We start from the raw sequence: 15,772 nt of genomic DNA, 5'->3' as shown, positions 1-15,772 counted from the left end.
TTGTCAAGAGAGTGTGTGAGAGAGAGAGAGAGAGAGAGAGAAAGAGAGAGAGAAAGAGAATGAAATTATATGACAGGCCTTAAATATGGGCAATACTGTGTTAACTAACTGGCTGTACTTTCCAATGATTATTGATTAAGTTATATATTGATTTATCTATTTTTTAGTCGACCTAAAACCTTGCACAAATTGCATAATTAATTTATTGTACCAGTGATTTGAAGTTCTACAAATGTTAATTGTCTTCAGTCCTTAAGTGAGGTGAGAGGTCTTTCCCTAATTGTGACATGAACTTAATTTCAAAATAAAGTGTAGGTCAGTCAGTTGTTAGGAAGAGAATCCATCCGTAGCCTATAGGCTGATGACAGCGAGTGTCATGGGCTGAGGACATCAGGATGAACCTTCAGCAGAGTGGAAAGGTCAAAGAGCAGAAAAAAGAAGGATCTGCTCCTGATCCAGAACATACAGGGTCCTCTGGAGAGAACAATGGAGGTGATAATGTAACTTGTGATGGAGCCCGAAGCACACGGAGAGCACACACATACAAGACTGAACCAGGGGGTGAATCAGGAGGGTTTGAGACTGGCCAGTAAGTCAGTTACTGAAAATAGCAGAGATGCATTTGACCTTTACAAAAAACAACGGCAAATAAGTCAACACAACAGCAAATAAGAAGACACATTAGCAAAAAGAACAATGGCAAATCACAAAACACAAGAAAATAAGAAAACACAATGTCAAATACAAAAACACAACTGCAAATACCTATACACACATGAATTTCTATCGATAGATCTATCCACCTAATCTAATGGATGCACCACTGTACATAGTTCAGTGAATCAACAGATAATGGGTGTAATGGGCCTGACTGCACGGACACAGTTCTTGCTCCACGCGGTGTCTGCTGATGTTGGGATGATGAGAGAGCGGTTTGTCTGGTTTCCAGTGGAGGAGTCAGAACGAATGGTTGAGAGATGAGAGATGAGAGGGACGCGCAGAGAATCGGTTGCACGGTGCGCCTGGTTTGGGTGGAGGTGTTGACATTTAACTCCGCTGACGATACCCGGGCTCTTGACGTAGGTGGCACGCTGGCAAATGGGAAACGGATGCGCACGTCTCAGCTGGTTTGAGGCTTTATAAGGCGGGGAGCACCGGGGACAGGATCACTCAACCCCAGGGGAACCTGCACTCATCTCATTCCTCCATCCTCATACTTCTCAGCCAAGAGCTCCCACCATGAACGGCCACTGCAACGGCAACGTGATCGACGTCATGGAGCGCATGAAGTCCTCCATGGTGCTCTGCAAGCACGAGACGTCCCGCAAGGAGTCCGAGGACAAGTCCCGGTTACCGGCGCTGGAGGCTGCCTACACCAGCATCCTGCGGGAGCTCGGCGAGGACACGGACCGACAGGGGCTGCTGCGCACGCCGCTGCGCGCCGCCAAGGCCATGCAGTTCCTCACCAAGGGCTACCATGAGACCATCGACGGTAAGAGACCTTCCCATCTACTCCGGAGCTTTTCATTTATATGTGAAATGATCACTTATAGCAAGAGGAGATATAAACCAACTGTTGCACCGCGGCTAGAATCACAGCACAGTGAGAGAAAAGCTAGAGAGGTCAAGTCAAGAGCAGTTTTAAACAAGAGCAAAACAAAAGAGATTCAAAAGAGTTGAATAAAAGAAGTAAAATAAATAAGGAGGCATAAACATGCTTATCAAATTGTACAAATTAAATGTATGGTTCTGCGTAGAATAGAATAAACAATCTATTCAATCTGGTTTTAAAAACTGAAATGGATGGGTGAGTTAGGGTTTTAATTGTTATACAGAGGAATTGAGTCAACTTTTAAAGGCTGGAATTTCAAGTAATGATGCTGCATTGACTCGCATTGACTGAGGTGTACATGTTTATTGGGTAAGCAACAGGTTTGTCAGACCTACTTTTATACTCTTATAATTAGATTCTTCAATCTGCTGCTGAGTTTAGAGCCGAAACAATTAGTTAATTAATTTATAAGTTGGTCAGCCGCTAATGATGAGCAAACAATCAGCAACCATTTTAAATATTGAAAATGTTAATATTTGATGACTATGAGGTTCTAAAACTGAATATCTGTTATATTTGGGAGGTTTGGTTTGAAGACGTCTCCTTAGAATATGGGAAGTGATAGTTATTATAAGCTAAAGCCCTTCTTGAGTTCATAAAGATGTTATAGACCAATGCCAGCAAATATTATAGATAAATCTCATCGGTTTCAGGAAAAGGGACCTTTTCATGGATTTAACAAACTTTATGGCCCATTATTTATTCAAAACCTTCATTTTAGATCTTTAAAAAAAACATTTGTTCATTTCCAGCAGTAAATATTTGTGTGTTTGTTTCCCCAGACATCTTGAATAACGCCATATTCGATGAAGACCACGATGAGATGGTGATAGTGAAGGACATAGACGTGTTTTCACTGTGCGAGCATCACCTGGTGCCCTTCTTTGGAAAGGTAAGTGTGTGCATCTGTGCAGCGTGTGCCTGTGTGTAATTACGTGGAGTGTGTGTCTATGCATCTGTGCACTGTGTGTCTGTAAGTCTGTGCAGTGTGTGTTGGTCTGTGTGTCTTTGCAGAGTTTTAGTAAGTCTGTGTACTGTCTGTACATCTGTGCAGTGTGTGTGTGTCTGTGTTAAAGTCTGTGTAGTGTGTGTGTAGTGCGTGTAAGTCTGTGTAGTGTGTATCTTTGCAAGTTTGTACAATGGGCGTCTGTCTGTGTATTTGTGCTGTGTAATGTGTGTCTGTGTAAGTCTGTGTGTAACATTTGCTGTATTTCCCTCCAGGTTCACATCGGGTATATCCCCAACAAAAAAGTGGTGGGACTGAGCAAGCTGGCAAGGTAACGCAACACACACACACGCACACTAACGTACCCACACATACGTTTGATTCTGGTGTTAGTGCCAATTGGCTGCGTTCTTCTGTTATCTCAGTGCATTGACCTGGAGGCTTAGGGGTCTAAGCCCACTGGCCGTAATCTAGTCCCCTCACCGAGCACACTCACAGACACAAGTCCAAACTCAGCTCTCTCTCGAGCCATGAGAAAATCCCTGCGGACCTGTGGGAATCACCCGTTATTATCACAGCCTGTCTCCATCTCTGTCTTCCCTAAAACCTCTGTGAACACACAAAGCCAGAATAACAGTAACAGAGTCCCTGTTTGTTTTTGGATAAACTGTTATACAGCAGGATGGTCAGAATTGAAACTAGGGGGCAGGGACTGATGCCAGAGTTTATCAGCAGCTGAACAAATGATTGAAATTAAATTGATCACACCCAATCTGCAATCACTTTTCTCTTTGCTCTCGTTTCTGCAGGATTGTGGAGATTTTCAGTCGCAGGCTTCAGGGTAAGCAATGACAGCGATGGTGCTATACGTCAATGGTCTCAGCAGGTGACAACAGCACTTAGTCATCTGGTGTCATCATGTGTTCATGGGTCCTTTTATTTTGTTTCCTTCAGTTCAAGAGCGTCTGACCAAGCAGATAGCCATGGGAATATCTGAGGCTCTGCAGCCCAAAGGCGTAGCTGTGGTTATTGAAGCATCGTAAGCAATCTCTCTCACACACACACACACACACACACACACACACACACACACACACACACACAAACACACACACACACACACACTGCCCTAGCCCTCACAGGCAAAATGTGGAAAGTTGACACATTCTTTCACAGAGGCCCGACAGTTCACTTAAATTCAATCAATCTGCACCAAATTCGACACACTGTTAAAAATAATAACATATGCATGATTTTTTTCATTAAGATTAAGAAGAAGAGTTCTTCCCTGACCCTTACCCCTTACCACTAAGTCATGCCATGCGTGTATGTGTGTTTGTTTCTAGGCACATGTGCATGGTGATGCGAGGCGTCCAGAAGATGAACAGCCGCACGGTGACGAGCACCATGCTGGGAGTTTACCTCGACGACCCCAAAACCCGGGAGGAGTTCTTGACTCTTTCGCAGTCCTAACGGAGGTCACCCACCACTGACTCTCACCCCCCCCCCCCCCCCCCCCACTCCCCGCAATTATGCTGGATTCGAGGCCAACTCTGGATGTCAACCACTCCACACTTAAGCCGGAAAGATTTCAATTCCAGTCGCTGAAATTCACAATTTGAAAATCACTGTGAACAGTAATTGTAGTTCCGCAGTTCCTGGTGCCTTTGCTAGATATATCACAGTCTTACATGGCAATTGTTTTTATAACTCGTGAGTGCAATGTTGTAATGTGACAATACTTCATAGTTTGATTTCCTGATGGGAAATTCTTTGGTGCTTTTGCAAAGAGATACTTTCCCATACTTTGTTATTGTATTTAAAATCATCCAAATATACAAATATTTAACAGTCTGTGTCCATTCCGCACAAAATTATGAAGTATTTGTAATTTATGACAATTTTGTACATCTGTAATCCAACGAGTGATTGAATAATGCACTGAGTACATTTTGCTGTTATTGCTGATGACCGGATTTTTTGCCTAAATAAAAATGATAGAAACATAATGGAAGTTGTCAACTTTCTTTTGAAGAGATAACAGCCCAGGTCAGAGATTCAGTGTTTTGTGCTTGTTTTATAAGTGTCTCGGTTTCATACTTTACTCTAATTTCTACAATGTTTGAGCATCAAGTGTGCGAACTTCAAGATTAAGACTCAGTTACATGATAATTTGGGGCTGCACACGGGCCCAGCAGTGCTTTGAGCTAAATGCCAACAAGCTAACGTTAAACCATGTTCACCTCCTTCTTTAGCATGTTAGCATAAACAATTGCTAACATAAACAGCACTCAGTAGAGCAGGTACCTCCCCCAAGGCCTAACAGGCCCTTGAATTAAATCAAGCACACACTCATAAATATAAGTCGATTGAACTTATTGAACTTAGATTGATTATTTTAAAACAGAAGATCCAGGAATTGTTCCGTCGGAAATCAGGGAAGTTGTCAAAACAATCGCACAGGATTGAGGAAAGTTATTTATCCGAATTCGGTCTAATGGGATCTTCCTTGGGTCATGTCCCAACCCTCCACGCCTTTTAATGCAAAGCTGTGCTGCAGTTTTCGCTGAATCCTGCCAACTAATAAACAATAAAGGCCAAACATTCTCCTTATGAAACTGCATTCAAATACACTAGATCACTAGATATTTTTTATTAAGAACCATGCATAACTATCAGAGAAATCATCGAACACGTTAAAAAACACCTGATCCAGATCTACATCAAGATTTAATGGGTTCGTCCCCGAGTCATGGCAGCATAATTGCGGTTATATATCAGGAAATCTAAAGTCCAGAATTACCGTTTGGTGCTGTGGAACAACAGGATGAATCAATATAACTATAAGATAAAAGCAGGTGGTTGAAGGCCTGGGGGCGAGCAGGGCCTTTAAATGTCAAACGAGGGGCTTGTCATCAGACAGCCTGTGAACTATAACCTCTGACAGCATGTGGAGAGGAGGAGGGCGATCCCACCTGACAGTGCAGCATGCGGTTTCTAAATGTGATTATGTCAGAATAAACCAATTATTTCAGGCGTACAGGAGAAATTTGGGTATGTTGTGCGTAAGAGGCTAAAATTAAACCCTTGATTGCTTCAGGCAAAGGTACAAAATATCCCTGACAGATGAGGTCCTCACACTGAATACTTTAATTCGCTCAAAAGACATGCAAAACCCCCAAAAAATACATAAGAAATCAATTATTGTTAAAAAGCAAAGGTCAAAGTATTTAATTTAAAATACAAAAAATTACAAACAAGAAGCCATGGCTCATAAACAGGTGATAACTGGTGGTGTGACTGGAGAGGACAGGGCTACCCTGCGTATGGCCACTGAAGTAGTTCCAGTAGCTTGATATAATATTCTACAATAAGGAGATAAGACCAACTCCAAATGTTTCTCTTTCACTGAGATTGGGAAAATAACAATAAAGATTTACAACAAGTATTTATGGAAAAATAAACAAAATGTGTCAAGATGACAGCCACCCCCATCTCATCATCACATCCGTTCTGCACTTGTAGAACAGTTCTCTTCTCGACACGCTGTCACACCGACGTCTGTTTGTAGTTCTTTGTGTCCAAAACTCTCTTTCCGCACATTGCGCAGATTCCTGGAGACAAAATAGCAAATAGAGATTGTTATGTAAACAAAAACAATTAAGTTTTGCTCTCCTTTACAGAGAGCCACGTTTTTTTTAGTGTTTTCTTGACACGCAGCATATAAACCCATTATAATCTTCAAACTTGCTTGAATTAAGGCATTTTTAGCGTTATGTTTAACCTCCAGTATCTGTTTTGGTCACTTGGGGGCAGTGGATACAAGCTGTGAGAACACTAACACTTTTTCATATATAACAGACACAAAAGAACTGCAACATTTACAAGGGGTTAATATTTGGATCCAAGTTCAAATTCAGTCAAACAAACATGGTTGAGTTCATTAAGTTCAAATTCAAAACTCAAATAAATAATATAAATAAAATGAATAACAAAACAAACTTTCTGCATATCTGCATAAAGAGAGTAATTAAGAAGACATGTTATTATTAAATGAACCAACTCTCTATGCTCTCATTGCCTCAGGGAACATAATAGAAAAGTCTCTTCTCCATTTTCAACACAAACTTTATACCTTTCTTGTACGCACAGCCCTGGCAGTAGTGTGATCCAGACTGATGAACTGAGCTCTTGCAGATCCTGCAGGTAGCGAAGCCTGTCTTGCTGTAAGGGTCAAACCTGTTGAGGGAGATAAATCACAGATCCATTACTAAAGATGAACTGGTGCTGCATGTTTTTCAGCCTGTTAGCAGCACAGCTCTCATCCTACTTTTGTGTGACTAGAGTCAGTCTTCATCAAGCCTCACCTGGCCTTCTTAGAAGTCAGCATCTTGTTTTCATTCAGCTTACGCCCGCCACCCTCTGAGTGAAGGAAGCAGAAAGAACCCCATTAAACATGATCAACTAAGTAATATTACATCACAGGGGCCCACAATTAAAAGAAAATATGGAGAATTTGGAAAAAAAGTGTCAGGAATTATCTTTTAAAGAAAGAGAGTCAAGCTTGGGTTTGTAATCATGTTCTGAAGGATGCACATGTGGATGTTGATCAGGGATTTTATTGATCTTTAAATGTGCACATAAAGTTATTTTCAGTTCAGGAAGATGTAGCACAAGGTGAGCTGTTGTCCAATTCTAATACCTTAGTTAAGATGAACAACAAATATCAGACACAATCTTTTTCTTTCTTATGCACAACCACACCAGGATAAATCTAGAACTCATCTGGCCTAAAGTCTAATCACATCAGCGAGCAAAGCGAAAGCATCTTGAATATGGGGTTTTCTGTCATCTACTGTCTAAATTATATTCTACGAGAGCTTGAACACTGTTAGCTTTGTCTCTCCACCATTGTTATAGTTATAGTAACTATCATATCATCAAACCTAATCCCAATGTAGCTTAAATTCAGAAAACAACCCGGGTTTATGCACAATAGCTCCCAAAACCAGTGACATGTAACTGATCACATTGACTTGAGTACTGCAGTTGAGTTGAAAAGTGTTTGTACTTTCAGGGTTTTTCCCCTTTCTGTAATAGACTGCCTCTATTGTTGTTATAGCTTCTCCAGGACCGCATGTGTTAGTTTCAAGTCATTTCAGGTCGATGAAGGATGTAAGATCACCTGTTGTGTTCCGAGCTCCATCTTTCCAGGTGTCAGGGGTGATGACCTTACCGAGCTTCTTCTCGCCTGGAACGACAGGGAACACACAGTTAACAGATGAGCGACATAAACAGATGGGCGTCAATAACAGATGAACAACAATAACAAGCGTAATACAGGAATAAAGTTGGTGTTTATGAGGAGGTAAAGTCACACAGCGTTAGCCTCCGAACTACCCCCAGCCTTCGTGAACAGCTGAACAAATTTAATAAACTCTTAGGTAGAAAGTATGTCGATCTGTCAATACGTACATTTTTCACAAACCATCTTTTCCCTTCGTTCGTTATAAGGGAGGTTTTCTCGACGGTCGGTGAACTGAAGGGAAGTGCTAGCTAACTGTTAGCTTGTTGGCTGGGTAGTTGTAAACTTCCGGTCTGCTTTTCGTCTTGTCCGAGTTCGCAGCAGATGATTGTTCAATGCTATTACGACGTCTAATTTCATTGGCTGGCTATGATGTCCGTCACGAAGGCTCCCTGTAATAAACAAAAAAATGTAAATACTACTTCCTGTTTCCTGCAGACTAGTTTTTGTTTCTTCAAAATATAAGTTCCCTGATGGGGATTATATTCTTGTACATGTCTCATCCTTGGACTATTTATTTATTCAATGAACCAAATCGACATCATGCCATGTTTCGAATAGAGAACTGAAAATCTGAAATCTTTTCTACACAGACACACAAACAGCAAACCACGTGTGTCATTTTTAGGAGAGGTCAATACTATTATATATATATATATATATATATATATATATATATATATATATATATATATATTTTTTTTTTTTAAAGATGATTAATAATAAACGTCATCATCATAAAAATGATTACATTAATGACATCACACCATCATGGCCTTAGAGAATCGGTTACACACTTTCCACTATTAACAAAAACAATTATTAATAGCTCGCGGAATAATGCGGTTTTAAAACAATTCAAATTTTTTTCTCGAGAGTATTTTAACCTAATATTGGACTCTTATTGTGAAGTCTAAGCGGAAGTCGCTGTAGTTCCGTGTTTACGGAAGTTACGTCCTTTAATCCATGGACACAACTTCCGCCTCACGTCCGCTGCTAAACGAACATTTTTAAAAACATTGTATGTAGATATTTGCAGTAGTTTGACCGCTGACTGGTAAGGTCACCGACATGTGGGACCATGAAATCAAATCCATGGCGTCCGCTCACGCCATCATCGCCGCCGCGGTGTTCATGGCCACCGTGCTGCCCGCGGTGCTGGTGCGCGGCTTCTCGGTGTACGGGACCCACCTGCTCTGGATCTACTCGGTGTCCGCTTCGGTGTGCTCGGTCAATGTCGCCGTCTTCTGGCTGCTCGGTATCTCGCCGCCCACCAAGAGGCACACGCTGGGATACAAGGTGAATGACTGACCGCTGGTTGTGTGGCGGCGGTGGCAGCGATCATCACTGACATCCAGTGATAAAGTAGAAGTGTTTTAGTGAGAGTACAGAGCACGATCAAAACAGATTCCTTTCAAACTTTTGTGATGCTTGCAAATACAAATTACATTTTATTTCTTTAGATTTCAGTTTAATTTAGAAATCTGAAGTCAGTCAATATAATATCTTACTACAGTGCAGATGCTTTACATAAATTTGATCAATGTTAATCTTTTGAATCACAGCTTACGTCAAATGTCTTAACATTCTTATTGTGTGTGTGTAGAAATCCATGGTTGTCAATATAAACGTAACCCATTCCTCCAATTGAGACTGTTACTCCATAGGAAATTAATTTTGTCATTTGACTAACTTTTGTTTTGTTGAAATTTCTTCGCCCCCCTTCTCCCTGCAGCTGTCCAGGCTGTTTCGTTCCTGTGTGTACTTCTTCCTGTCGTGCCTGTTCTTTCACACGGTTGTGGTGCTTTACGGAGCTCCGCTAATTGAGTGAGTAGATGGTGACATTCAAATTTTGTTTCTGTACATTTTATTGATGTTATTGCGTTTTATACATTATAGTCATTATGATCTCAACATTGTTTAGACAGGGATTTGATTGGTGATCTGAACCTCTAATTCGTGTTCTCCAGATCCGCCTTGGAAACGTTCTCCCTCGCTGTGCTGCTAACCTCTCTAACCACATTAAGGTGTCTCTGTGTCCTCGGGCCCAATGTGCAGGCCTGGATACGTGTGTTCAGTCGGCATGGGTAAGCTCGACTCCCTGTTCCCTCTGTCATGTGTCTCATGTGTTTATCTCGTGTAACTGAATCGAATGTAACTGACCTCGATTCGCCCTGTCTCCATCTCCAGTGCGATGTCAGTGTGGGACACCTGTCTGCAGATAACAGTCGTCTGCACATTGGTAGGAGCCTGGGTGGGAGCGTTCCCTATACCTCTGGACTGGGACCGGCAGTGGCAGGTCAGCTCATGTCTCTCATAAACAAAAGGGACACAGTGGGATCTTTGTCCTGTGTTAGGCATCATGCAGGAACATTTAATATTCATATTCTAAGGCTTTTTTGGGAAAAAGTCTTGTGAGTATGTTAGGTTTTATAATAAGCAGAATTTCTTTAAATAAAATTATGAAAATGATAGTAAACAGTGCAAAGAGTAGCTTCATGCTGCAGGGATTCAAGGAGCTTCAGAAATCATCAGACAAATACATAACAAATATACTGGTGTCAGCACTGATATGGGCGGCTGTGGCTGAGGGGTAGAGTGGTCGTCCTCCAACCTGAAGGTCGGCGGTTCGATCCCCAGTCTGAACAATCTGCATGCCGAAGTGTCCTTGGGCAAGATGCTGAACCCTGAATGGCCCCCATAGAATAACAAAGTGCTGGGATAGATGCACTGTATGAATGTGTGTGTGATTGGGTGAATGTGAAACTGTAGTGTAAAGCGCTTTGAGTGGTCATCAAGACTAGAAAAGCGCTATATAAATACAAATCCATTTACCAAATCCATATATTGATTCATTAAATAAATAAATAAAAAACTCAGGAAGTTTGCAAACCATTAGGTTGATGATACAAACAGAATTATTATTGTTTTTTGCATTGAGTTTATCAAGGGTTTTTGTTAATTTATTTTAGCTAAAAAGACCTAAGCAGTATGCCGACTCTAAGGTCAGTCGATAAAACCGATCAAAAAAATGGGACAATCCCTCTTATATGTCCTCAGGCCTCTGAACTGATTCAATGAAACAATCTGTCACTCGAGAATCACCCTATAAACTTAAAAAAAATAGCTTTTGTAAGTTGTAATACATCGTTTTATGTTGTATCCGCCTCTGGCCACAGTACAGTACAGCTCCACCACAGGTTTTTTCCATTCATCATTGAACTGTATCAAATAGGAACTGTATAAGGATGAAATTAGAATTCAATCCGGTAACAATTAATTAATTAAATTAAATGAATCACATTTTTAAATGACTAAAAGGAAATATATTGAAATTATAATTGCGAGGGGAGTTCCTTGCAAAATGACTGGTGGAAATGGCAAATTAGAGTTAGATAATTAGAGCAGAAGTCTAAATGACAACAGAGCTGTATTTCTCCAGATGCCCCTGTTTAAACTTGCCTAACATTACCCGAGCGGAGACCTGTGCCGGTGGGCAAGATACTCAAGCTCCTCCTCATCTATTAGAGCAACGATTCAGTGTTTGATCACCATTAATGGCTGTGAACGATCACACTCACTTTACCCTCTGCTTCCTGTAGGTTTGGCCCGTTTCCTGCAGCCTGGGCGCCACGATCGGCTTCCTGACCGGGCTCATTGCTGCTCCTGCGTGGATTCACTATCACCGCAAACATCTCACGTACAAGTGCAAGTGATATGGAACAAACACACTGCGAGGATGTTTCATGTGCTCCAGCGGAATTCCTTGAACTTTTTACTTGTTATTTATATGGAACGTTCACTCGGTTGGCATCCTGTGGGAAAGATGGGGACATGATCATTTGTACCGGTGAAGGTTGAATCTGCTCCTGAAGATTTTTGACAAGAAATAAAATGTTGAATCTGCCACATTGTGAGTGTCATAGTTGAAATGTGTGCGTGCATGCGTGCGTGCGTGCGTGCGTGTGTGTGTGAGTGTGTTTTATTTGACGGCAAGACAGAGAAGAAATTGAGCCTTACTCTCATTTGCAAAGTAATCAGTATCAATGTAATGTGGTCGCTTATTCAACAAGACATGAATCGAAGTTCGACAAAGTTTAAACTTGCGGCAATGCAAAGTGTACTTACACACACACCGTGGTGCACCTGAAGCTGACTACTGATGAATACTGTTCCTTTTTAAACAACCATTAATCTTGCTCCAACTCTATTCCAACCCCCTCCTCCCTTTACTGCTCTCATTTTCATTCCACCTTGTTCACATCCTTAGGCAGCCATAATGACTAACTCTTCTTTTATTTATCCAGGTAAAAATAAAACGTGACTTCTGCAATGTGTGAAATTTTCAGTTGGATATTGGTGGGGCTTGCTGGACAGTTTCATCACACAGCAAAAGGGCAGAGTGTGTGTTTGAACTCTTATGTAAGGTTGTTGCCAGGGAAAGGAAACAGAAAGAGAAAAATAGCCTGACGGAAGAAAAGCCATTTCTCTGGAAACACACAGGGAAAGAGAAGCCCTTTAAGTAGCCTGCACTTATAACACCAATCAGCACACTCTTTACACGCCGCAATCTCCTCCGCCATGTGCACCACAACCTGACCTCCTGCTGGTTCTTCCATTACCTTAGGCTCTCCATGACCCATTTTTTGTATTTTTCTTTCTTGCCTCTGATTGGTCGTTACATGTCGAGAGGGGAGTAAATGGCCCCTGAGAGAGCGAAGGGCCGGGAGTCGATTTCACCTTGATCCCAGCTCAAATCACACCCTGATTTCACTTGAGGCCTCTTGTGAAATGTGAATGTGTATTTTTATCCAAGGCGTGATGATTCATATGGTGCAGGTACGTGCCACGCCTGGTGAGTATGGAGTGGCTCCCATTTGTCCTCGCCATGTGGTTTTTAAAAATTTTAATCGATGCACATTGTGGACCGGAACTCGGACGGAGCTGCTTTGTTTCGTACCCCCAGTCCTACTTGTTGTCCTTTAATCTGCGAGATGAGCACAGGGGCCATTTGTACAAACACACACACTCACACACTGTCACACTCTCTCTCACACACACACGCACATCAATCCTCCTGCCTCACAAATTGCTCCCCTGAAGTTCTCATTCAATCTCAGAGAACTTTATTTATTCATTAGTTGTTCTCAGGCTGTGCTATTGTGGCGGGGCCATTTTAAGCCGAGGTGATTTGTCACTCCCCCTCCAATCCCCTCTCCCCTCCCCCCCTCATTCTTCCCTGCGAGGTGGCTGTAAGTAAGAGCCATTTGTATTTGCAGAGCGGTTATGTTTCTGCATTGTTCCTACGAGGAGGGGAAAACAGACGTAGATATACACCGCATTAAGAGGCCCACTCGGCTCTCTGAGGTCAATCACGTCAGCCATTATCTGTACCATGTGAAAAGATCGCTCGAGCTGCGGAGAAAAGTGGATTCACACCGAAACTCTTGATGTCTGCAGCCTTTTAGCCTCTTTCCGGTTATTTTGGTTTTGCAGCCACTCTACACTGCTATGTCAATATACGAAAAAAAAACAAAAAAACAAGATGAAGAGCCGTGTTTTTCTTCTCTGGACTTCATGTTAAGCAAACCACAGTGAAAAAGCAATGTGAGCCTTACATTTAGTTTTGCCTGTAGCAGCCAGAATCTGACGCCGAATGAATGAGTCTTCATCTAGAGCCCCCATTGTAGATTTGAAATATAGCATTGGAGCTCTGACCTCATCCCGCCCAAACAAAGGAATAAGATGAGGGAACTGAAGTGGTTCTGTGAGAAATCGAATGGAGCGAGAAACAAGAAACAAGGCAATTGTGTGAGATGTGAAACGGAACAAAAGAAAAGCTCCCACGTAGAAATCAATGTCACCAATTTGCCTCCAGCTCGTCTTTCTGTTTTCACATGTATCAAAGAAATACTGTGACTGTCATCGCTATCTGTATCCAAGACTCTAAGTACAATAAATCCCATAGACTGTTACAGCCCCTTAAAATTGAAGCCAAAGCATCACGACCCCCCCCCCCCTTGTTGGTTGCAGTATAGATCATTGTGTTAGCTATTGTTCGTTGTGATTTAGTTCTTATTTCAATTGCCTCCATCCATTGTGTGGCTTGTGTGTTTACGCCGCGGATCTAAGAGAACAACGTTTCAATCCCGTCATCATCTTGTACATATGGCAGAAATTGACTTGGGCACTATCAATCAGGTATCACAAATATTTTGACTTCTTTTCTGAAAAGTGGAAAGGAAGTGGAGACCATTTCTATACAGTCTATGGAAATACATTTAGTTTCAGTCTCTGAAAACTAAAAGTTGAGGGCCGATCACAAACTGTTCTCAATGTACCAATGAATTTGGCTTTTCTAACTTTTACAGATTTTTTTTCATTTTCTGTCGAGGTGCCTGTACTTTAAATTAAAGGAAAAATAGGAAATATGTGCATCAAAGTGTAAAATCGGTGAAAATATTAAGCCTGGAGTTAAATAGCTTTTACCATTTTCTATTTCTAATATTTCGTGTGAGACAAAATTCATACGTTTACGGTAAATGTGTATAACGAACTTCCGCTATTTCCACCTGAGTTGGATTAATTTGTCTACTCTAGAACATGTCATCCTAGCAGATAATATATCTTAAGACATAATAATCACATAATTCTCAATATATTGGTTTTACAATGATCTATTTCAAACCAGGATTAGAGCTGGGGAGATGATGTTACAGGACTGACATTACAAGAAGTGATTCCTAGCTGCAAAAAAGGGGATTCAATTTTCAGTTTTCCTCCCATAGGTTTCACGGCTCCTCCATAAATAGCCATCTCACACTCTCACCCACCCCCCCCCCCCCCCGCTCCTCGCACCCCACTCGCTTCCTGTGTTTTACGTCTCGTCTAGACCGGGTTTCCTGTGATCCCGCTCCCCCAGGTGTGTGCTTCATTAACAGTTGCCATAGAGTGGCGAACATGTTATTGCTGAGTTCTCGTGTCTCCTCTGTCGGGGGGAAGAAGAGCTACGACAAAAGGATCCATGGTTTCTCAAGTGGGCTGTCGTGATGCGAGAGGGAACGAGATGAGACGGAGAGGTGAAATTAAAGTGATGCTGATGGATTCCTGGATGAAAAGCTGGTACAGGGTTTCTATCAAAACAAGGTATCAGGTGCCGGTCTTGACAGTTAAATGTGTAATGATTCGTTTTTTCTTCTAAGAAAGCCACAGCGGGAGGCCTCGGATTGAGAAAGACTGAGACTGAGCAGGCGATCCATTCCTGAATTAAGTGAACACCTCAAAAACAGGCTTATAGATATAGGTATAAAAAGAGTGGTAACAGCTCTCCATGACTCTTGATACTCTCCTTCTGTACTGATAGCCCCTTGCTGTTTATCTCAATGAGCCAAACCTACTAATATTCAGATGGGGGGAACATGCATTAATTTGCATTCAATTTAGCTGATGTCTGACTATTTTGGTCAGATTTGGAAACATTTGTCCAGAATCTGCTTCAATGGTGTAGAAAAAACTTTAAAAACTACATTAAATGTCCATTTTATTGATTGCGAATGAGAATATCTGGAGCCTATTGGCTCTTTGTCAGGTACATATGGATCCAGTTTTTTACCTTCGGAAAAACCGAGGGACAGAAGTAAAGGGGACATGCAACTAAAAGGTTCCCAGCTCGACTCGAACATCAATCTTCTGTCGTCTTTGAATTCATAAAACTTACACGACCTGTGAGACAAGGGCCATGAGTCAAACCATGCTATTTAGACTCAACAACAGAGTCTAAGTTTTACACTTACAATGCTATTCAGTTGTACAGTGCAAGTGCATAATCAGGTAAAAGTAAGTCACTCTGATCCCTTAACCATAGCACCAATCAATGCCATCAGAGGGTAAAATTGTTTGGGATAATTGG

At 41.6% G+C, this 15,772-nt stretch overlaps 3 protein-coding genes across 3 annotated transcripts; 2 read left to right on the top strand and 1 right to left on the bottom strand.

The window, feature by feature from the left end:
• The first annotated feature begins 1,161 nt into the window (after positions 1-1,161).
• On the top strand, positions 1,162-4,528 carry LOC133931552 (GTP cyclohydrolase 1-like). The gene is made up of 6 exons (XM_062378459.1): positions 1,162-1,492; positions 2,395-2,504; positions 2,834-2,889; positions 3,368-3,399; positions 3,513-3,597; positions 3,905-4,528. The coding sequence occupies exons 1-6, from the start codon at positions 1,240-1,242 to the stop codon at positions 4,029-4,031; spliced, it is 663 nt and encodes a 220-aa protein (XP_062234443.1). The 5' UTR covers positions 1,162-1,239; the 3' UTR covers positions 4,032-4,528.
• A 1,231-nt stretch (positions 4,529-5,759) lies between these two features.
• Positions 5,760-8,202, bottom strand: cript (cysteine-rich PDZ-binding protein). The gene is made up of 5 exons (XM_062378443.1): positions 8,034-8,202; positions 7,744-7,809; positions 6,926-6,980; positions 6,694-6,797; positions 5,760-6,172 (listed from the first exon to the last, which is right to left on the bottom strand). The coding sequence occupies exons 1-5, from the start codon at positions 8,047-8,049 to the stop codon at positions 6,108-6,110; spliced, it is 306 nt and encodes a 101-aa protein (XP_062234427.1). The 5' UTR covers positions 8,050-8,202; the 3' UTR covers positions 5,760-6,107.
• A 605-nt stretch (positions 8,203-8,807) lies between these two features.
• On the top strand, positions 8,808-11,769 carry pigf (phosphatidylinositol glycan anchor biosynthesis, class F). Its single transcript, XM_062378442.1, has 5 exons — positions 8,808-9,162; positions 9,599-9,690; positions 9,834-9,950; positions 10,054-10,162; positions 11,466-11,769. The coding sequence occupies exons 1-5, from the start codon at positions 8,935-8,937 to the stop codon at positions 11,577-11,579; spliced, it is 660 nt and encodes a 219-aa protein (XP_062234426.1). The 5' UTR covers positions 8,808-8,934; the 3' UTR covers positions 11,580-11,769.
• The last annotated feature ends 4,003 nt before the right edge of the window (positions 11,770-15,772 follow it).

The sequence above is a fragment of the Platichthys flesus genome, chromosome 20 (genome assembly GCF_949316205.1).
Source record: "Platichthys flesus chromosome 20, fPlaFle2.1, whole genome shotgun sequence".
NCBI lineage: Eukaryota > Metazoa > Chordata > Actinopteri > Pleuronectiformes > Pleuronectidae > Platichthys > Platichthys flesus.
Note: the sequence above shows the minus strand (reverse complement) of the source record. Positions and strands in the feature narration are given on the sequence as shown.

What these genes read in the sequence shown, in the direction of transcription:
- LOC133931552 (XM_062378459.1), top strand. Translation starts at nt 1,240, where the DNA reads ATGAACGGCCACTGCAACGGCAACGTGATCGACGTCATGGAGCGCATG. An exon ending in GGACTGAGCAAGCTGGCAAG is followed by an intron (nt 2,890 to 3,367) that starts GTAACGCAACAC and finishes TCGTTTCTGCAG; the next exon opens with GATTGTGGAGATTTTCAGTC. An exon ending in TTTCAGTCGCAGGCTTCAGG is followed by an intron (nt 3,400 to 3,512) that starts GTAAGCAATGAC and finishes TGTTTCCTTCAG; the next exon opens with TTCAAGAGCGTCTGACCAAG.
- cript (XM_062378443.1), bottom strand. An exon ending in CTGACTTCTAAGAAGGCCAG is followed by an intron (nt 6,798 to 6,925) that starts GTGAGGCTTGAT and finishes CTCCCTCAACAG; the next exon opens with GTTTGACCCTTACAGCAAGA. An exon ending in GGGCTGTGCGTACAAGAAAG is followed by an intron (nt 6,173 to 6,693) that starts GTATAAAGTTTG and finishes TTTTGTCTCCAG; the next exon opens with GAATCTGCGCAATGTGCGGA.
- pigf (XM_062378442.1), top strand. Translation starts at nt 8,935, where the DNA reads ATGTGGGACCATGAAATCAAATCCATGGCGTCCGCTCACGCCATCATC. An exon ending in TACGGAGCTCCGCTAATTGA is followed by an intron (nt 9,691 to 9,833) that starts GTGAGTAGATGG and finishes CGTGTTCTCCAG; the next exon opens with ATCCGCCTTGGAAACGTTCT. An exon ending in ACTGGGACCGGCAGTGGCAG is followed by an intron (nt 10,163 to 11,465) that starts GTCAGCTCATGT and finishes TGCTTCCTGTAG; the next exon opens with GTTTGGCCCGTTTCCTGCAG.